This window comes from Ruditapes philippinarum, unplaced genomic scaffold (assembly GCF_026571515.1).
Source record: "Ruditapes philippinarum isolate M1 unplaced genomic scaffold, ASM2657151v2 ctg39_1_1_1_1, whole genome shotgun sequence".
NCBI lineage: Eukaryota > Metazoa > Mollusca > Bivalvia > Venerida > Veneridae > Ruditapes > Ruditapes philippinarum.
The window spans coordinates 179511-202833 of NW_026867092.1; the positions used below are offsets into that span (position 1 = coordinate 179511).

Below are 23323 nucleotides of genomic sequence, written 5' to 3' on the forward strand. Positions count from 1 at the left end.
ATGGGCATTTTTATCGATAGCTGTGTAAAAACTTAGACGAATAACATCATAGAGGATTTTTGTGACAATTCAGGTAGTCGTTGATTGACGTCTTGACCCTATCACGTGTACACGTCTTGCCCACTGTCCAACGACATAGATATAACGTCAATATAAAGGAAAATGCTTGCAAATAAATTACATAATTATAATTTTTCGGTGGCTGATTTGATACACTTTGCGCGTTACGTTGACGATAGCGACAACACAACCTATATCGTAATCTCATTTTCGTCTCGTCGTCTTGTCGCTAGCGAAACGCGCCAAACGGCGCGTTGTCGAACTGTCGTCTTGTCGTCCTGTCTCTAGCGAAGTACGCCAAACGGTGCGTTGTCGTGCGGCGTGTTGTTCCGATGTCATCCTGTCGCTTGGTTTATAAGTCAAACCTTCGATTTGAGCCGAGCGACAATGTGACATCGCGACAACATGCCGCATGACAACGCGCCGTTTGGCATACATCGTTAGCGACTGGACGACAGGACGAAAGACCGACAAATCGCCCTTAGCGACAACATGACGCACAGACGCGTTCCAAATCAGCCACCATACATTTTCTCTCAAACTATATTCTGTGTAACACATCGTAGTGATTTCATTTTAGTACAATAAACATCGATCATTTCTCTTGTAGTGTCATTTTACCCCTTGCATCTGAAATTTTGTCACTTAGATTAGCATTCATAGTTTCCGGAAGTCCAAGACATGCTAGAATACTCAATATAGCAACTGCTCCACATACATAGTACAACAATCCTGGTACAAACATATTCTGTAAAAAATATACAATTGTGTATTAACACTACAGTAGTAGTACATGGGACTTTTAAATTAAACAATATTTAGATAGTACAATAAAATGAAGCACATCTTATTAAATTTATCAATAATTTAATGAACTTCCAGCATTTGTACTATATGTGATCTCCAAATATATATGAGCCGCGCCATGACAAAACCAACATAGCGGTTTTGCAACCAGCATGGATCCAGACCAGCCTACGCATCCGCGCATTCTGATCAGGATCCATGCTGTTCGCTTACCAAGTCTATAACAAGTAGAGAAACTGATAGCGAAGAGCATGGATCCTGATCAGATTGCGCGGATGCGCAGGCTAGTCTGGATCCATGCTTGTCGCAAACGCACTATGTTGGTTTTGTCGTGACGCGGCTCATATCATTATCGGATCCAATGTTATCAATTTAGCTTCGTTTTCATTTTTCGAGTCCTAAACGTCCACATCAAATCAGTATTGTACTTCGTTTAGACTCGTCCCAAAAAAATCCATATCCTTATTGTACTATAGAAGTAACAAAATTCTGTCAAAATGTAAAAAGAATGGTGGTTTTAAACATTGATCATTGTTAACAATTGTTGAAAACAATACTGATTCTGTTGGACTTGTACACAGCTACTAAACTTATGTCAGATTCGGATATCGCCTTGTCTAATACAGGTTTGACGAATATAATTCAGTACAATATATAGTACTCGACAATATTTAATATCTTCATGATATACCCTAGCAAATAAACAGCAATACTTCAAACTACATTGTAATTCATTTCCAAGAGCTGTTTTTAAAACAGCGTATTGAGTTTTATTGAGTTAAATGATAAGTGTATGTGCTGAGACCAACAAATATACTATTTATTTAATTTTCAGGCGTTTGGAGCTCACACCTCAAGTGTCTATGAAAATGTAAATATTACTTAAAACAAGGAAACAATATAATTATTTCAATGGTATTTACCAAATAAACAAGCTGTGGTCCAACCATAGCCCCAATTCTTGCCATGACGCTCAAACTTCCAAATCCGATAGTCCTAGCATAATAAACCGTTACAAATAACACCCAAACGTAAACTGTACACGGTGTATCTATCATACGAAATTTAACTTTGTATTGGATGTATCAAATCACAAATGTCATTATGTTTTTAGAGATTAGACATTTAATATTTATACAATTATTGAGAATAATAAATAGGATTTGTACTGCATCCGCTCATAAAAAAAGTAACTAATTTTTTTTAAATATCCTAGCTTCGAGTCTCATGCCCTCCTCTTTTTGTCATGGATGTTCCGAACAATTCAATCAAAATTTGAGGGATTTCATTATGCGACAGTATAGTATAGGAATTGTATATAAATAAATAATATACAACATGCGTCGGCTATAAATGTTGCTTTTACATGAAATTATGATTTCTACATGTTGATAGCCTCTGGATTTTTTTACATACACGTAGTTTGTAGAACGAATTCTGTTGTTTTTGTTGTTGTTGTTGTTGTTTCTTTTCAGATATAAAATAATCAAGACAATAGTATTTTACCTTATAACTGTTGGGTAAAGTTCAATAGTCATAAGTTGCACCGGTCCCCAGGCTGTGTAAATACCAATATTGGCAACAAGAGCAAATGCATTGGTTATTTCATCTTTATGCGGGGCATCTGAAACAAATAACATATACACATAACAATTGAGTGATGTTTTCACTATCCACTGAATTTTTGCGACCAATTTTGCTTATCCTTTAGTTAAATATCCCAATAAAATGAAACAATCGACGTCTACTATTAGTTGATTTATACAAACATTCGTAAAATAAGAAGTCACTTATGGAAAATTTGTCCTAATTTTATCATGGCAACTAAAATCCATTAATATTAAGAATGAATTTGTATGTTCTCACGTATGTATATAAACGAATTTGCACGTTCTCAAATGTATTACGAATCTGTGGTTTTCTCACATACAAATGTATATGCAATAATATTGTATAAAGTAGTACCAATTGTTTGAACAATACCAACAACAAAGCCACCAATTGCAACACAAGTGTAACACAGTATAGTCGTCTTCTTCCGTCCGAATCTACAAATACAAATATTAAAGACTCTTTAGGCCTCGGAATTATTTTTTCTTTCTGTAGAAAGGACAATTATGAGTTTTATAATGGTGTTCTAATGGTGGATAGAGGTAGCAAAATGTAAACAAAATAATATTATGACTTCAATTCACAGTACTAAATTACCTTTACAGAACTATTTTTCAAAGGATGATTTAGCTATACGGTAACTATACATGTATATTAACCCTCAAGAAACTGAACAGGCTACCAACATTCGTAAGCTTTAGAAAAATGAAAAAGACTTGCAATTTCGAGGCTTGATGGGCCTTTAAGTAAGTGTATCATTCAGCGTCTACATGATCCCATGTAGCTATCGATATTTAATCTAATATTCTGAACATATATTATAAACAACGATGGTATATCTATATGTAATTAATATAACCATTTTAAAGGAAATAAATTATTACTATTAAACTTATACTCTTGTGATATATTTACCTATTTTGCAGCCAAAGTGCAATCGTTTTAGACGGGACACCGGTCAATGAGAAGAGAAAGAAGTTTAGATACAGATTCCCAGACAACGATTGCACGCCAAAAGAAATACCATATGAAACAAGGCCGAGCCCTATCCTGAAAATAAAGCATAAACTAAGATTGTTTTTTCTTTCTACGGTCATTCGCACTGTACCTCTGTTCCGCCATGTACAGAAGCTGTAAGTTCTTTGCGAATGTGAGGTAACCAACTAGTACTGGTTAACTGCTTGATAGCATGCCCAGGAACGATGCGGTGTCAGCACTGTGCTCCGGTGATTTCAAAGTAACTTAGTGGCATGAAGAGGAAGGGTAAACTACTACCAAAATCATTGTAACATCTTTAATTACGACATGCAGGATCTTTAAAATTGGCTGTATTTTGCAATAAAGTAATCACCGGTATGATAGTAACGTTAGCCATCATTTTTACACGTTTTGGTCAAAGAAATGTAAACTAAATCATCGATCAAACCTACTTTGTGAATTATATATAAGGAACAAACATATTTTGAGCTCCTGAACAATTGAAAGATGTACAACTTTCTCACCAGTTCAAGGTAGATAATAACGTGATCCTGATTAACTGCCTCGACTTAAACAAATCAAGAAAAGTATATTTTCTATCTTTTGTATCTTTTTGATTTTCTAGATGATGAGATATATCCGTTAATTCTCGTTTGTTGTAGTCTGCCACTTGTTTAATAATCTTCTCCGCATCGTCAGGCCTGTCATGCGCAATATACCAACGAAAGCTTTCCGGAATATAGCTGTAATAATTATGTTAACATATATGTTGCAATACGTTGTTTCATTATAATGTTACACTGTTAATAAGCTGATTCTTAAATAATCAACAAGTTTTTCACAAATTATGAATCACATTCAGGGTATAAAGGCATTTGTGTTAAAGGGGGCGAATTCTCAGCTAGATTTCCTAAAGTCGGTTTTCCGTTAGACAGAGGGGTCAAGAGGTGCGGCTGCTCGGAATCGGACGAACTTCTGTAAATTTCCATAAATTATAATTGGTTTTATTTTTTTTCTTACAAATTTGAAATGAAAATAAAACTAACATACCTATTTTGGTACATTAGAAAGCATGGTATGAAAGGCAACGCAATTGATCATTATCCTAGGTAACATTTTGTCCGTAGCAGACGTATAGCAACTTTTCTGAGAATGACGGTATTGACCAATATCCTAACAATTTGTCGGTAGATGACGTATTTAAGAACTATCATAACAATATATATGTAGATTCTTAGAAAATATGACAATTTTACAACAATTATACATAAAAAGCAGTTTTCAATATCTATTAAAGCATTGGTTTGCCTTTTAATAGTATGTTATAGTATGACTATATTACAATTTACATGTTTTTTTTTGTTCTAAAACAATTAGATATTTCTGGATAGCAAACACATTATATAACCATATAAAACAATATAGAATTACTTACAACCATGCTACCAGGCAAGGTACAGACAATATCGCTATTATTAGCTGTATGTATCTCCAGTCTTGTACAAGCCACGCAACCAGAGCAAATATACACGCTTCTATTGGCCATGACGGAAATCCTATTATCCAAACGCGCCATTTGGCTAAAGAAAACTCCGACAGCAAACTGTACTGTATTGACAGGAAAAAGCCCATTCCAATGCCAACAAAGAATCTTGCCACCGCAAACATTATCCAGTTGACGGAGAAGTAGCCGATCAAATTGAAAACAAGAATTGTTACAATAGAAGAGAAGAAGGGGCGTTTACGTCCTATGAGATCTGCTATTTGACCTGCCATAATATTGCCAGCCAGAGTCCCTCCAACTTGAACCGACATCACTGTACTTGGGATATACGATTTTCCACAGACCAACTCAAACTAGACATCGATAGATGTAAAATCATTTATAATGTATGTTATTTGTATGAAATATAAGATCTATTAAATTTCCTTTTAAATATTGTATGAAAATGTTGAATTCTTTCAATAAATCAATATGAAAACATATACTTAATAAATAAGAACCGTAATACAAATGACAGGAATGTGTGCATAGTAGCAAAAATGTAACTATGTATGGCGTATCAACTTTGTTTCATTATTTACCTCGCTAACGATTGTATTCATGCCAGGGGCGAAAGCAAAACTTGAGCATTTTGTTTCATTAATTGCAAAACAAGACTTCATTGGACAAGCTATGACTTCACTTCCGTTTTCAACCGATCTACAGGACGTCATGTTTAGTTCGTTTAAAACAACATCATCATTACACCACCAGTTCGGTGTTGCTGATACAATGACCATTGCGCTAGCACTCCAGCAGACGACAATTTTGATCACGTGAACAATTACGTTCATCCGAATCTGGTAACGTCCACAACCTCCAAGGTCATGTATTATCTGGTCAGGACTGGTAGGGGCCTCCATATTTTCAGATCTATAAAATATTTCACTACACTTAGCAAAGGATAACGATAATTTAAAAAAAACTATGTTCTAAATAACATATTGTAATTCTGAACCAACATTTATCTAATGACCCCATTAAACATGCTTCGGTGTCCATTAAAAAAAATTAAGTACTTATCTTTTCGGTCATTTATTTATCTAATTTATATGAATCAACTAAGATAAATGAAAATAACAAGAGTAAATGTAAAACAACCCAAGTTTCATACTTGATTCTACATGAGCAACTTATCTTACAATACAATAAATTGATGTATAAATATGGAAAATATAATATATACATACCGTTTGAGCAATAGATTATCGAACAGAAGACGCTAGTTTTAGAAAAACTTTCAACTGGACCTATTTAGTATTTATCCCTTACATTTACATCTGATTACAATAAGTATGAATATACATACAAATTACTTTAAACAGAGGATACAACGTATGTGATAAAGTATTCATCAACATGCACGGAAAATCTTGCATTAAAAGCAAGGCATGATTCGTACTCCATCCTACCATATTGCTTATCTGAAATTTCAGAAAGATGAAGTATGACCTTGAATAACTAGATCAGGTTTAACCAATTATAGTAAAATACTTTTTCACAGAGGTAATTGTCATTAAAAACATGGCTATGATCCGAGTGACTGTAAATCTCAGTTTTTTTCATTTGCATATTCAACTTCAGCAAAGAAATAGATTGGTTCCTTGCTAATATATTTTCGGGTTGACTGTAACAGATAAAGCAAATGTTGCATGTGACAAACTATATTCAATGTTATAAATTATATACAGTCAGACAAATTAGCAGTACCAACGTTTGGACTGAATATTTTTTTTCCAAAGCTAGAGATTTCAACATATAGACATATAATAAAAGAAAATAATGAATGCATCATACCACACAGCATTTTCTAGTAGATTTTTTAAGTATTTAAGTAAGAGCCTGTGCATTAGACAGAGCTCTAAACTATTAACAGTGCTTGTCAGTGATAAAAGGGGCATGACTCTGTTAAAATATAACTTAGAGTTATAGGACCTGTGCCCACCAAGCATGTTTAATAATCTCGGGTGTGAAGTTTTAACCTATTCCCCTAAGTAGTTTTGGAGATACTTAGTTACACCAACGTGTGACCTCGCCGCCAACGCCTGGGCAATTACATTCTATAAATAGTCGAGCAATAAAACTGCATCTCAGCTAACCATATTGCGTCACATTAGTGAAACAAGTTGTTAGAGAGCATCAGTGAGTATGTTTTTTTTTTTGTAAAACTTTGCATGGTGAACAAGAGTCAGTGAAAGACCATCCATCAACCGGGGAAGTCGCAAGGAAAATTTCTAGGAAGTCTCATTATATATGGTATACTCGCTAGGTCAAACAAATACAATAATAAACAAGCAATTATCATAGTATTGCAAGCAATCCGTAAGTCCCCTACCGGTTAGAACCCCAGCAACATTCTGATGGGCCATTGGCCATTCAATTTTACCAGTGAATGAATGGACATGAATGAACTTAAATCTTTTGAGTTCTAAGTTTGTCTATATCACAGTAATGTGTTAAGTTTCCCTGCCTAGTAAGGAAAATTATGTTTATACAACCTTGTCATATTATTACGATGTGGGATTTAAAGTAAATCCTATAAGGAATGAAGACGTTGGAGTGAAAAATACCAATTTCTCGAAAAAAATCTAAGTTCAAGGGGGCATAATTTCTGGAAATAGTCTTCTAGAATATTTAACCTTCTCAAAAATGTTGAGTGATAATAAACATATAAATGAAGTTTTAAGTAGATACATTAGGAAAAATTAATGAAGTTAAAGAATTTTTTTATTAAAAAAAGACATTTTTTCATAAAAACTTCTAAATTCAAGGAGGTAATACTGATAATTGTTGTGCTAGAGTTGCAAACCTTGTCCAATATGATGTGGTTGATGACCAGAAACTTATATTTAACGTTTTGAAAGTAACACCTTAAGAAATAAAGAACTTATAGTGAACAAGGGTGCCATAGTCACAAATACGCCCCGTTTACGAAAAAAGCTTTAGATGGAGATGGGGCATTATGGATAAGTGTTATCTAGCAAGCAAGTTTTTATTCTTGGCACTGTGTTGTTAAATGAACCTTAAAACAAATCAAATAGGGAAGATATGCACAGAATTGTGACTTGACCTTGGTCGCAGGGACCTGAATTTTATGCACAGCACTCAGCCTCACAATGATGAACATTTGTGCCAAATTATATTGAAAATCCCTCTATGCATGTAGAAGTTTTGCTCCAGACAAGTGTTTTTCTATGGGCTCTAACTGTGACCTTCACCTTTGACCTAGAGACAGGGCACTACGTCTCATGGTGGTGAACAATTCTATAAAAGTAACATTAAAATTCCTCCATGCATGTAGAAAATATGCTCCGGACAACATCTGTATTTAATCATCTCCAGTGACCTTGACCTTGCAAATATTAACCTAAATTAAATGTGTACACTGTAGTCATGATAGTTACCATTTGTGCTACAATCCATCAATAAATGATGACTAAATGGTCCCTATAACCATCTTCAAATTTTTATCTGAACTTTGACCTCTATGTGTAACCTTGACTTTGGTCGCAGGGATCTGAATTTTGCATGCGACACTCAGCCTCACAATGGTGAACATTTGTGCAAGTTATATTGAAAACCCCTATGAATGTAGAAAGTTTTGCTCCGGACAAGCGTTTTTCAATGAGCTCTAAGTGTGACCTTGACCTTTGACCTGGAGACCTGGATCATGCATGGAGCAATACATATCATGGTGGTGAACATTTCCATAAAGTATTATAAAAATTCTTCCATACATGTAGGAGATATGCTCCAGACAAAATCTGGATATTTCACCATCTTTAGTGACCTTGACCTTGCATATATTTGACCTAAAGTACATGTGTCACAGCCGTAGTCATTATAATGACCATTTGTGTTACAATCCCTCAATAAATGATGATTAAATCGTCCTTTACACATCTTCCTATTTTTATCTTTTTTTAAACGGGCGTATAAAAAGTACATTAATTTAATAACTAAAAAATTCTGATTTAAGATTTTATTCTAGGGAAAAATAACATTTCATAACAATTCTTAATCTTTGAATGAGCTGAACTGATATTTACTTGAAAATTAAAATATAATTAAATTTCTATGAGAAAGTATTTACATTTGATAAGGTAATTACTGTATGATCTTTATGAACAAATACCAAGTCTACAGAACACCATAGTTATCACAGTTAAGAATCTTGACCAATGAATGAAACATTGTGTAAATAAATGTTACTTTCTTTACAACATACTCAAGTCCAAGAAAGAGGATTATTTCATGCCCTTTGATTAAATTCTATTTTTAGAATTGAATGTGAAAATAGATCAAGGGGAGTAATTGTGTAAGTCATTTATGAACAAAGTAATAACTTTGTTGTCTCCCTTTGATTAATTCTATTTACAAAATCTGGATATTTCATCATCTTTAGTGACCTTGACCTTGTATATATTGACCTAAATTATATGTATCTCAGCCATAGTCTTGATAATGACCATTTGTGTTACAATCCCTCAATAAATGATGACTAAATGGTCCATATACACATCTTCATATTTTTATCTGAACTTTGACCTCTATGTGTGACCTTGACCTTGGCCGCAAGGACCTGAATCTTGCACGCGACACTCTGCCTCACAATGGTGAACATTTGTGCCAAGTAATATTGAAATCCCTCTATACATGTGGAAGTTTTGCTCCGGACAAGCATTTTTCAATGAGCTCTAAGTGTGACCTTGACCTTTGACCTAGAGACCTGGTTCATGTGCGCGACACTGCTCCTCATAGTGGTGAACATTTATATGAAGTTTCATTAAAATCCCTCCATACATGTAGGAGATATGCTCCGGACAAAATTGGACGCCGCCCGCCCGCCCGCCCGCCAGACCAGAATTTTCAACATAGGAAGAAAAGAAAAAGATGTGCATAATCTCCAGACTGCCATCTACACATATTTCAAGTTTCATAAAAATATTTTCAGTTTTTTTGAGTTATCACTGGATCCAGTTTATGTGTTAAATTTGCCATATTTTCAGACTATTTGTTGCCATAGCAACCAGAATTTTCAACATAGGAAGAAAAAAAAAAGACGTGCATAATCTCCATACTGCCATCTATCCATATATCAAGTTTCATAAAAAAAATTTCAGTTGCGTTATCGCGGGATCCAGTTTTGTAGACGGACGGACTGACAGACAGACGGACGGAGGGTAAACCTAAAGTCCCCTCCGGTTAAACCAGTAGGGGACTAATAACAGGAAATAGTATCAGAAACACAAGGTTCCTCATCAATATTATACATGTATATGTGGATTAAAACAAATAACCGTTATGATCTATTCAATTAATCCCGACATTATATGCCAGGGAATAATAGTAACCATTCTGTGGAAGTTAAGCTGAAATCTCTTAAATTAAGGGGGAGTTGAACATGGGTAAATACTGATTACTGGAGTTTTTTGTAGTAAAAACATGGTTATAAAATACAAGTGACACAGAAAGCAATATTTCATATAGTGTGATTTATTTCAAAGAACTGTATATAGATAACTGAACAACTGTTTTCTTTAATACAGTATTTGTCAAAAAATGTAAAACTTATAAAATAAATAATTTCTATTTATCAACAAACAACTAAATAACTGTAGCATGTAACAGGACTTTCATACAATTTCGGGGGAAATATGGCCAAACATATTTCACCAACAAGTTTTATTTCACCTAATAAAAATCTAATGATTATAGGTATAATATACATTTAAGAGTACTCACTCTCTAACAGATATTCTATAAGGAACAATCAATGTTTCACCCCCCTCATTCTTAAATGTTGGTAAAACAGGGTACAAAATTGGAAATATTACATGTATAAATACATTTTTCCATACATAATGGTAAAGACTATATTATTACCTCTCACTATTTTTGTAATGTTAATTTCCCATAGGCCTATGGAAATTATTCTTACTGCTAATTCAAGTGTACTATGTGACTAATAATTTTTGTACTGTTACATAGGTAACAGTACTTTTTCACAGTATAAATTTGAAAGATAAATGCATATAGAAATAGTGTCCCAATGAAGTATTTGTTCTGAGTAATAATATAAATAACACATATGTTTGTGAGTAACTGCAAAAATATTATCCCTTGTAAAAATACTGTTACCCTTGACTAATGCCTCGGGTAACAGTATTTTCCTCGGGATAATATGTTTACTGTTAGTCACAAACCTATGTGTTATTTATATACTGCTATATTGTGTTGTACCAATGTCAGATCTTTCACAGAACAATAGGGCAACATTTCGTTTCTTTAATATAAAAACATGCTTTAAAAAATGTTCCATGATATATAATACTGAAACATTAATATAAGCAGGTCAGATGAAGACCATTCATCTATTGATACATTAATCTAATAATATAAGTAAATAAATAATAACACTGATCCATTATTGTATAATACGTCATCAATACACAACCTTTTAATGTAAACAAACTTGCTCATAAAATAAACAAATCAACATGTCTAATTCTATTAAGCAAGAAAGAAAAAAAAAATTTGGATAGGGAGCAATCAAAATAAAAGGTGTTTATCTTAATATAAAATCTGTATGACCCCTTTAACTTGTTTCTATCTATTGTGCCCAATGATCATTGCCCAAACAAGCCGGGAAACAATTTATATAACTTAAAAGTCATCTGGCTCCTGGCACCACATACAACAATGTACTTACTATTCATCATACATGTATATTTTGTTACATATTTTTAATACCTCTTTATGAACTTGTACATTATTTTTTATTCACTGTAAATACTTTTATATAAATCTGTAAATAATTTTTTTTTACTTCACTGTTTCAGTCACACTTATAGCATGCCAATATTTAAAACAAAAGTAGAATAATATTAATAAAAATATATATTGATATAAATTCTTTTCCTTATTTATGCAAATAATTATGATCTATTTTGAAAAAAAAAACCAAAACAAAAAAACAACAAAAAAACACTAATTTCTTATTGTATGCGAAAAAGAAAATCATCTTAAAATTATAAAATAAAGATATTAAAACATATAATAATGGAATGCTGGACTACCTGTATGCAATATATCAGTCAATAAGTTTTACAACAACATGGCTTTATCAACCATCTGTGTACATCATAAATGTAACTGAGGCCATGCTGTCATTTCTCACCACTCTGTACAATAACCACCGAGTTTTAAAAGGCATATTATGCTTCAGAAACCAATCAGTTTTTCCCTTCTCTAGATAGGGCTACCATTACTTTTATAGCAATTTAATATTAAATTTTGTTGATGAAGAAAGTAGTGTGTAATTTGAAATTATTGTTATAAAAGTAGGAATATAGTCATAAAGTATTATTTTGACTTCCATACAAAATACTCAATTACTAAAAGTGCACTAATTGCCAAAAGTCAATAGAAGTAAAAATGGTTCAGGTAATTCTCCAATGAGTAACCTTTTAGAATATATAACAGGTTACCAAAAATAAACAAGCTTTTCAAGGAATAAAAATAAAAGCAATTCTGAGACATAATGGACCTTTAACAATTTAATATGATTTAACTTCTATACAAATGTCTTTTTAAAAAGGTATCACATCTAGAAACAATATTTTTTGAGTCAAGATCATCACAAAAAATTTCAGAAGGAATTCAAATTTTCATATGGAACATTAACAACTGTAAACCAACATTATTCTCTTTTTCATGTAAAAAATAATCTGAATCTCTCAAGTAGCATGAATGCCTAATAAACATCCTTCTATACACAACAAAGGTAAACTAATTAATTGATTAGATAATAAGAACAGAAATAGCCCTTTTTATAACTCTTGTTAATAATCAAAATAGGAACTGCCCTTTTATAACTCTGTTAATAATCAAATAGAAATTGCCCTAATTATATCTAAGATAAGTTCTATTTATATATTGTTAATGAAGTTTTACTTTGTGTATTAACTGTTTATATCTCTAGTAAGTTCTATTTTTTTATTTTATTTTTTTTTTATAAATCTATGATTATAACCATCATCGAGAAGTTAAATTTTTGTTTGTATATCTGTCAGTGTTTAACACCGATTTCAACACATTTTTCATCATATCTTAGCAACCTGCTAAATTCACCACATCATGATAAGCTCGTGTAACATGTGAGTAACCATTATCTTACAGTAACCTACTGGGTACAAATAGCTTTGTTATTTATAATAAATACCTTGAACACAGTCTCTACTGTATGCAAATATAATCATTAATTATAACATAATGGTAACACAACCAAATTTGAATTTATCAGTTTTGATAATTATGATAATAATTTTCACTGACTTAATGAGACAGACATTTTTATATTTTCATCATGGCTTGACAAACCAGTTCTTTCATTGAAATAACACTCAGTAAATATATTAGCTAAAAATTAACATTCATAAGATAAATTTTTAACTAAAGCTTCTAATGAAAGTTTATACTCAAAATTTTACAAAAGAAACAAGAAACTATCTTGATATCGTAAATAGTATTATTGTACATATATTTATGTTTATAGTTATATCACATGTATTGATCTTTGCCATAATGATATATATTTGTAAATGGCCAAAGGCAAATGTTTTTTCTGAATGCCAATACGCATTGAACTTTGATATCACTGACTTTAATCAGTCAAATACAAAAATAATATTTAAAAAAATTTTCTATTATACATTTTGTGAGATGGATAACAGGATTCAAATTTTATTGTGTTAATTTTTTTTCTTCTACAGTGAGAATATTTTTGAGAGGAAGAGTTATTTCTCTTTGTAACAGATACTGATAAGCACCAATTCTTTTCCTGGTTAAGATATTAAGTCGCATTAATACTCCCCTGGTTATATTACACTTTCAAGCTTTGGGGATTTTCTAGTTTTAATAGTAAATATATATCCAAAGCACCAGATGATATTATATAACCTTAAATGATGACAAACAGCAAGTGATTGGTTATTTCTCAGACCAATTATATTGTTCCATCTGGAAAATAGTAAATTAAAACAATTCTAGGTTATGGCATGAACATTATAATACTGGTTAAAGCAATTTCGGGACTTAAATGAAAATATAAAATTTCTTTTTTTTATATAATTATTATGACGAAAATTTCTTGTGTAAATACAAACTAAATGTAAAGCTTTTGAATAAGATAACAAAGAAATTCGACAAGAAAAAAGGAAACTTAAAGCATCAACTATTGTACAACTAATGATTATTTTGAAAGAATAAATATGTGTACATATATTAAGGTTTTTCAAATGATGTCTTCAACATATTCATTTATAAAGAAAAATAATACAGAATAAAAAATATCTACAATAAATTTTTATTTACTTCATCATATACTGATGAAATGAATTTTAAAAGGAGACGGGAATTTAACAGTTTGTCAAGAGACAGTTTGTGAGGGTAAAAGAATATATCTCCAGTAAACATTTCAAATGGATTTCGTAATATAAATCTTAATATCAACATCTTATTTATTTGTTAACAGACAGATAGGTCAATAGAATTACTCCGGGATTTAAAATATTTTGGGGTTTTCCCAGCAAATCTGGGAGTACAAAACAACTTTTACAGTTACAGCTTAATAAGCACAACAGGTTGACTAATCTATTGTGACCAGTAGTGCATCGTGAAGCTTTAACATTAAAAGTCTTATTGTACCAGGGAATAAGCTTGGAAAAACCCACATTTGCCTAGTTTGGTATAATATCTTTTAATCCACATGAAAAATACCTAAAGTCTATTATTTATATTATCTATAAATAGCTTTGAAATGCCTTTCTCTGATTGGTTTAGACATAATATTTTGAAAAATGTAATAGGTCTTAATATATCAGAGTACATTCCTTTTAGATAACTTTTTATCTGGTAAAAAAAACAAATTGTCAATGAAAATTCATCAGTTTTTCCTGAAAATATTTTTTTTGGGAAATCTGCAAAAGGATGCGATAAAATGACTTGATGTCACATTTATTTTGTTGCTATTGCTAGGATGATTTTGACAAGACCTTAAAAAAATGTTGCTTTGAGTTCTACTTAGATGCAGATTTGAAATGCATATAAAAGCTATTTACAGAATTTATAATAAAACAAATAATGAACTTTCAGCTGATGAATATGATGTGTATAAAAAAACTAACAATGACTGAGGCAATATCATTTTCATCACAGCATAATTACCAGTTAAAAGTCCATATTTTCATAATTTTTTAATAGATTATATTAATTTTTTTTCTTCATACAAAAACCAAACCTCCCATTTCACACTTATGCTTCTTAAATTGACAATGTAAAGAAATTATTATTTTTTAAGTATCTGCCTTAAATGTAATAAAAATGTATGTGTTTATGTCATCCATGTGAGTCTGAAAACCAAGCAGACCTCATGTACATATAATACTTTATATAACTTGGCATATACATTGAACAGATTATTATTGCTATATGAAAATTCAACAAATTTTCAAACAAAACTTAATGATAACACAGTTGTAATAAGCACAATGTACATACCATATTGTTTCTAATTAGCGCCCCACCATATTTTGTTATGTAAAATCATTAAAAAAATAATCTTGTATTAAATATTAGATCATTATAATGAATAATGATTTTATAATTGAATAATATTCCCCATTTGGGAAAAAAGCTCTGTGGGCGTTAAATAGAAACAATACGGTGTATATATAAAATATCAGGCATGATGTTACATATGTATATATCTTGTAGACTTATGGCAAAATATTTCTTATTTTCACACATCACTTGACATTTGGCACTATCAATTTGTTCCCTTAATTCAAACATTTATGTATATCATACCCTAAAAGTCACAACTCTTACCCAATACAGGTACCCTCAATATTTTCATCAGTGAAACCCCCTAAAACAATTCACTAATAGTCACCCTCAAGTTACAGTTTTAACAAATTAACATCACAAATATATCCCCTCTTTCAGTACATTATTTTTACATTGGAGTAAAAACCCAATTCTCTTTCAGTCTTATTTTGTAAATAAAATGTCTCTAGCTGGTCACCATGACAACTAATAAAACATGAATCCTCAACTATTACTTAGCACTTTTAAATGTTCACCTGTCACCGGCATACTTCATTCTAAATAAACACAATCATGAGTCATGTGTTTCCACTTCACTACAAGTTATGTTTAGACCTTTCGTTTAGGTGTCCCTTACAAACTTCCTCTCTTTCCATGACGTATCAGTACATGTATATGCACATCTAATGAATATGCTAACACTTGGAAGCCAAATACACTGAAAATTGTACTGTACAATAGGTGAATGTGTGTAATATACAAGATGCTTGCTGGTGTTACATAAACATTTAGGCACTAAGACAAACAGCTTCTGAATATAGCCAAATATCTATGGGTCAAGATTTTTTATTTCAGGGCTGTTTTATCACAACGTAACCGTTCACTAACTGTCCGTCTCTCTGATCATACTACGAGAGTCTATACTTTGACTAGAGATCAGAATGATGGTGATGTTTTGACAATAGGGCTTCTAATAACTTTAATCTGGCTTTTATTTGCTGAAATTAAAAGTTATATAATAATTATTATAAATAGTTAATCACTTTTTTTAAAAATTGTATTTGTTCATATCATAAAACAAATACAATTTAATATGTAGGTTAAAAAGAAACAAAGTATTTAAAGAAAAGAAAAAAGGCAAAATATCACAATGAAAAGATGCAAAAAAATCCTTTTTATTTAGAAAAAGCGGTTTTTGTAATCAGTTTCACTGATTCAAAAAAGGATTAGACTTAATGAAATATGACAATATGGTCATAAGGGAGTGAAATATTCATTTACTACAGCTATAGAAATAGTCACACACAGTTTTTTTTTTATTTTTCAGTAGCGATAGTTGAAATTTTAACTGAATTTCATCACATCTTACCTTATATTCATTATATTCTGTTTGCATAGGTATTTCTGTTTAATTTTCTCAACCCAAATTTTCTTTAAATAAAATCAAAGGATTGGGTTTTAAAACTTTACCCCTGCCAGGTTTAAATTTAATAAAATCCAAAACCAGTGGGAGCCAAAAATTAAAAATGCAAAATCTGTGCCCTTTGATCAAAGATCAGGACTGTTGGGTTTAAACAAATCAGTACATTTTTTTGAAAATTTTTCCCCCTTTAAAAGATAAAAGGGGTTTTTTTTTCCCGAAATTTAAAAGATGGGGCAAGTCCATTTAAAGGATAAATTCCCCTTTGGAAAAGGGGACCCTTTTAAGGTAGCACAAATAATGACTTGCCCCTTCCCACCAAATAGAACCTATCAAGCTCACATTCTTTCCCGAATTAAGATCTTTTTCTGGGTTTTTCCTTAAATTTAAAAAACCAAAATCAAAATCCATTTCATATTTGATTTAAAAAAAAAGGAAATACAATTCCACATATTCTTACAGAATTTTAATGGATTAATTCAAAGACAATTTTTATATCAATATATTTACCGCCCAGTTTTTCTGTGAAAAGCCTCTTCAAAATCACGAAGTGTTTTCCGTAATCTTTTCTTTGAATTTCGAGATCTAATCAACTCATCTTGAAGTTCAGGCCTAGAAAAAAAACAACATATTAAACAATTGAATATAACCTTCATGCAATCTTAAAATGTTTTTATAAATATTTTATCAGAACAAAATCTATTTAGTGTTTTTACTAGCTAAACAAGAGTTTTGATTCCTGATTTAAAATCATATGTGATTTTCATGTATTCTATTGTAATAAATTAAGGAAATTAAACTGATAAAGATCAGGACCATTTAAAGTGACATTATGCTCATTTTGTCATTGTCAAATTGACTTTTAAAAGACTTTTTTTAAAAAAAAAAATTTTTAATTTAAACTGGTTGTTATTAAAAGGTAAAAAAATTTTTAAAAAACAAAATAAATTGGGGGAAAATATTTGAAATGTTTTTAAAGGGGAAAAATATAATGTACAAAAATATATAAAAGTTAATTTTTTTATGGATTTTTTAATTGGTTTTTTAAAAAGGGTTAAAATTTTTAATAAATTGAATTGGGGAAAATTTTGAAAAAATGTTTAACTTTTTTTTGACTTTCACCCTTCCCATGGGTTGGGAAAAAAGTCACTTTAATTTTAAAAGAGCTTTTCAGCAAAGGCCCAGGTAAAAAACATTGGTTTCCAAAATTTGGGAATTTAAAAAAGTGAAAAAATAAGCGACTTTAAAAATGTTTTTAAAAAGAAAAAATAAATAAACAAAGAATGTTTTCTACATACACGGCTAATTCATGGAGATTTGATTGAGTTGTATTTCTATTTTCTATGTCTTCCCTCAGCTCTAGTTTTCTCCGAGCTTTCGGAGAATGAGGGCCCTGATCATCCACTGATATTGGCCGTTGTTTCAATATTGAAAAATCCCTAGTTACAGCAAATTCCATGGTGCCCAGTGGCGCCACCTGCTCATCATCCTCGTCATTTTCCATTACAGCTGTCGGTACTCGGATTGACACTGCCGGTCTGTTTTCTGTGTTCATGTTACTATTATCCTTTAAGTGGAAGAAAATAAACAGTTTACATTACATGGAAAAAATTCAACAAAACATTTCACATTCGTGGAAAAAATAAACATTTACATTTAGAGAAAGAAAATGAACATTTTACATTGGTAATGCGGAAACATTCTATATTCAAGGAATAAGAACTACTTTTTTTTTCCATCAGGGAAAAAAAACAACATTTTATATTTCAGGAAAAATATTTCTTTTTTCAATTCTAGTAAAAAAGGAATGTTTTACAAAAACACATCATAAAGAAAAGCTAAAAAATATGTACCTAGAAATAATGCTTATAGAAGTTTTATAAATGTATATATTTCAGATTATCTATATAATGTGGTAAAAACTTACATATTTTGAATGGATATCAATAGGTTTATCTTCTGGTACAGACTGTAACTCCAAGTTTCCCCGCGGCTGAAATCACAAACAAATTATATATTATAATATCACACTAGCAAAACATTAATTTACCTTTACACTTGGGTAAACTGTTACAGGCAATTTGGAATATTACTGGTACAAAATCTGTAGAGTTGGTGAACTTCTGAATAGTTCTTGACTAAAGAAAAAGGAAAGAATGAAGTCATGTCTCTAGACAACATACTTACAGACATTGGTTGTCGTGAAAGCAATCTTTTTATAGTTCGGTATCTATCATATAATGGTCGCATCAAGTCTTTCTCGTCCCTTGATTTCTGAAAATTTACCAAAGAAGTTTAACGCACTTTTCATTCCAATGGTTGATGTACAACTGCTTTATACAAAAAAAATATATTTTTCACTTTAAGAACAATATACAAAATCAACCTAAGTTTGACAAGTAGATTTTTGGCTTATCAAGTATTTTATAAAGCAAACGGTGTGAATATTTATCATGTCAGGTTTCAGGTGACTATAAAAATCTTACCGGACGTCCATGGATTCCTTCAAAATGTAGCAGAGCTTTTTGTACTGCTAACTTCTCGTCTTGAACCTGCTCATGTTTCATCAACTGAAATATACATAAAACATCGTCTTAACCTCCTCTTCTGTAAAGTCATATAATAAAACAGTTGCTTTCAAGCAAATATAGCATGATAGTTGGTATTAATATCAAAACCCAATTATATATGAAAATATACCGACAAACCTACCAGCCTTTTTTCAAGAAATTACCATATTCTAATTTCTAGAAACCCTTTTTTTAAAATAATATTTCAAATATAATCAAGAGATACTTTTGCTAAATGCCTTGATAAACAGATGCCTATAGGACAATTATTATAGACTACATCTTTTGAGAACACATTAAGTAACTTTCAAATACAACAGATGCCTATAGGACAATTATAGACTACACCATTATTTTTTTTAGAGAACATGTTAAGTAACTTACAAAAATAACTTAATAATTTACCTCTATATTTTTCGGGTTTTTTTTTGGAAATCCTTTTCTTTTCTTTAATTTTCTTTAATATGACATAAAAGTTGTCAAAACATGCTTGGATCTGCATTTATGGGCATCTGGGGGATCTGTACCCCTCCCCGGGTTTGAGGACGCTCCGCCCCCATGACGTAAACCTTGAACCCATCCCCGCTTCCTTTTTCAGTCTAACAACATAAAACTAAAAATTTTTAAACTGATTTTTTATCCCTTTTTTAATCAAACAGTAAAATTTACTTTTAGGAAACCCTGATTAAAACTGGGGTTTTCAGAAAGTCTAAAAAGGGTAGTTATGAAAATAAAAATTTTTAATCAATAATATATACATTTTTTAAAACTTTTAAAAATTTCCCTTTAAAGTGTTTCAAACAGTCGCTTTTTCTCAAATTAAACTAAACTTAATAAAATCAAAACAAATGAATGAGCCATGTCTTGACAAAAACCAACAAATAAGGGGTTTGCGACCAGCAATGGGATCCAGACCAGCCCAGTCTGATCAGGATCCATTCTGTTCGCTATCAGTTTCTCTACTTGTAATAGATTTTGTAAGCCAACAGCATGGTTCCTGATCAGACTGTGCAGGCTGATCTGGATCCATGTTTGTCGCAAACACATTACGTTGGTTTTGGCGGGACACAGCTCAAATGAATGTTGCTTTACATACACAGAATTATTTCGTTTTGAACTATAAAACAAACTTAAACATTAACAATTAAGTAGACAATTAACTTAAAACAAGATTGCATTTGAGAAAAATGCTATGCCACTGCATGGTTCAAATTTCATAGCTGTACATCAAAGAACAAGAAAGAAGTTCACATCACCAAAATCTAGGTCAAAGTTCAATTTTACAACTAAAAACTGTGCCATGGTCAAAATGTCATTGGTTGTACATCAAAGGACAAGAAGTAGGTCACTGTCCCCTTGGGCAAGAGCATAATTTTTGACCCAAGGGTTTAATAACAATCTTGATACAGGTCACCAAACAACATTTCAAGCTATAGCTTTCTCCAATTCAGATAACATTTGTTTTATTTTTGTTTTTTACTACATGTACATAATGAGAATCACTGCCCCAGGCAGGCCAATTTTTGACATTTGAACAACTTTGGTAGAGGACCTATAGATGATATTACATTATCAAACATCAAAGCTCTATGCCTTGAACCTTCAGAACAAAAAATTTTTTTTTCACTATATGTACATAATGAAAATCAATGAACCCCTGGGGCGGAACCAAATTTTGACCCCAGGGCTATAATTTGAATAATCTTGCTAGAGGTTCACTACACAATGTTTCATGCAAAATATCTTAACTCTATCCTTGGTAAATGTAGAGAAGATGATTTTTTAAGTTTTAACTCTATACATATAAGATAAACCTATGGCTCCCAAGGGCGGGGCTAATTTTGACACAAGAGGCAAAATTTGAACAATTTTGGTAGAGTACCTTTAGATGGTATCATTTAACAAATAATAAAGCTGTAAGCCTTGTACCTTCAGATAATAACATTTTTTTATAATTTTTTACAATATACATATAAGGAAAAACTAATGACCCCTGGAGCGGGGGCAATTTTGACCCCAGGGCTATAATTTGAACAATCTTGCTAGAGGTTTACAACACAATGTTTCATGCAAAATATCTAACCTCTAGCATTTGTCAATTGCTAGAAGATTTTTTACTATATACATATAAGGAAAAACCAATGACCCCTGGAGCGGGGCCGATTTTGACCCCCAGGGCTATAATTGGAACAATCTGGGTAGAGGTCTACCAGACAATGCCCTATGCAAAATATCTAAGCTCTAGGCCTTTTGGGTCTTTACAAGAGGGTGTTTTAAGTTTTTATTATATGTACATATAGCGAAAATCAATGACCCCGGGGCAGGGCAGATTTTGACCCAAGGGCTATTATTTGAACAATCTTGGTAAGGGTCTACCAGATGATGCCTTATGCAAAATATCTAAGCTCTAGGCCTTTCGGGTTTTTACAAGAAGGTATTCTAAGTTTTTACTATATGTACATAGTGAAAATCAATGACCCCCTGGTCTGGGCCAATTTTGACCCCAGGGCTATAATTTGAGCAATCTTGTTAGAGATCTACCAGACAATGCCTTATGCAAAATATCTAACCTCTAGGCCTTTTGGGTGTTTACAAGAAGATTTTTTAAATTTATTCTTATAATTCCTTTTGGTTGCAATGGCAACCAGATTTCTGCATGGAATGAAATTCTTTGAACAACTTTGGAAGCCCTTCACCCAAGGAACAATCCTGCCAAGTTTGGTTCAAATTGGACTAGTGGTTTTTCACAAGAAGATTTTTTTAAATTCACTATATAATCTTTATAACACACACACAAACACACACACATACATACACACAGGTGAATCGCTATATGCCACCGCATCGCAGATGCTGCGGTGGCATAAAAAAAAATATTCAAAATTAAAAATACAGACTGAATTCATTAAATATAAAACTATTCCATTCATGAAAAAGATTATTATACACTTAGAGATAATATTTTCATTCAACAGCTGATAAGCATAGACAAAATGAGACAAAAGTATATACTTTTAGCTTCTTTTCTTGTCCTGCTTAGTTCCATCATGTACTTTTTAATTTCTGGTTTAGCAGCTTTCTCGGCATGGGATGGCTGAAATATAACAACACAACATTGGTGTCTGTTACTATCACATGCATAGTAAATGTCATGGGTGTGAAAACATAAATTTATATCTCATATTTCTTACAGTGCTATGACCCACGGGGATAAAACAATGTGATCTGACCCAAGCCCCCATCAAGAGTGTACCCCTACCATCCATCAAGAATGTATCCCTATCACCCAAGAGTGTATCACCCATGAAGAGTGTGCCCCTACCCCACTCCCATCAAGATATTGTAACCCCCCCCCCCCACACACACACCCACAATCAAGTGTGTTCTCCTACCCTAAATAGCCTAACAAAACTAAAAGTCATATTCTACATTTAGTATGACCAAAACTATATGACACCATTGGCATTAAACAATTTTCAATATACCTCTATAGATGCTTTTCATATAGCAATTATTACCTCCCATTGATTTTTTCATTTTTTGTCAATTATATCATATAGAATAGACCCCCAAAATAGCTGCCACTTTTGGCAAGGGAGGTAAATATTGAAAAAATCAGGAAATATCTTAAGTAAAGTTTAAGTCTCTTGTCCCTTTGATATTATCATACTTAAACGTGCAATTCAACCATCTTTTTTGACACCATGAAATCAAATCGAGATAAAC

General features: G+C 31.8%; 2 protein-coding genes across 2 annotated transcripts in view; both read right to left on the bottom strand.

The window, feature by feature from the left end:
- Nucleotides 1–62: 62 nt before the first annotated feature.
- Nucleotides 63–6332, bottom strand: LOC132734822 (organic cation transporter protein-like). Its single transcript, XM_060721675.1, has 9 exons — nucleotides 6190–6332; nucleotides 5542–5872; nucleotides 4892–5313; nucleotides 3981–4199; nucleotides 3394–3528; nucleotides 2833–2915; nucleotides 2374–2491; nucleotides 1791–1863; nucleotides 63–808 (listed from the first exon to the last, which is right to left on the bottom strand). Exons 2-9 carry the CDS (start codon nucleotides 5860–5862, stop codon nucleotides 656–658), a joined length of 1524 nt encoding a protein of 507 aa, XP_060577658.1. The 5' UTR covers nucleotides 5863–5872; nucleotides 6190–6332; the 3' UTR covers nucleotides 63–655.
- Nucleotides 6333–10474: 4142 nt separating this feature from the next.
- The window catches only part of LOC132734816 (protein FAM13A-like), an 87397-nt gene continuing 74548 nt past the window's right edge, over nucleotides 10475–23323 (bottom strand). The window contains exons 19-26 of the mRNA XM_060721669.1: nucleotides 19514–19597; nucleotides 19215–19301; nucleotides 18955–19020; nucleotides 18326–18594; nucleotides 17537–17639; nucleotides 17347–17356; nucleotides 16977–17011; nucleotides 10475–16605 (exon numbers count right to left, since the gene is read on the bottom strand). Of these exons, the coding sequence (XP_060577652.1) occupies nucleotides 16537–16605; nucleotides 16977–17011; nucleotides 17347–17356; nucleotides 17537–17639; nucleotides 18326–18594; nucleotides 18955–19020; nucleotides 19215–19301; nucleotides 19514–19597 (723 nt within the window). The 3' untranslated portion in view covers nucleotides 10475–16536. The remainder of the gene's footprint in view (nucleotides 16606–16976; nucleotides 17012–17346; nucleotides 17357–17536; nucleotides 17640–18325; nucleotides 18595–18954; nucleotides 19021–19214; nucleotides 19302–19513; nucleotides 19598–23323) is intronic.

What these genes read in the sequence shown, in the direction of transcription:
- LOC132734822 (XM_060721675.1), bottom strand. Translation starts at nt 5,862, where the DNA reads ATGGAGGCCCCTACCAGTCCTGACCAGATAATACATGACCTTGGAGGT. An exon ending in GCACTTTGGCTGCAAAATAG is followed by an intron (nt 2,916 to 3,393) that starts GTAAATATATCA and finishes TTGTATTTGTAG; the next exon opens with ATTCGGACGGAAGAAGACGA. An exon ending in CTTTACCCAACAGTTATAAG is followed by an intron (nt 1,864 to 2,373) that starts GTAAAATACTAT and finishes TTATTATGCTAG; the next exon opens with GACTATCGGATTTGGAAGTT.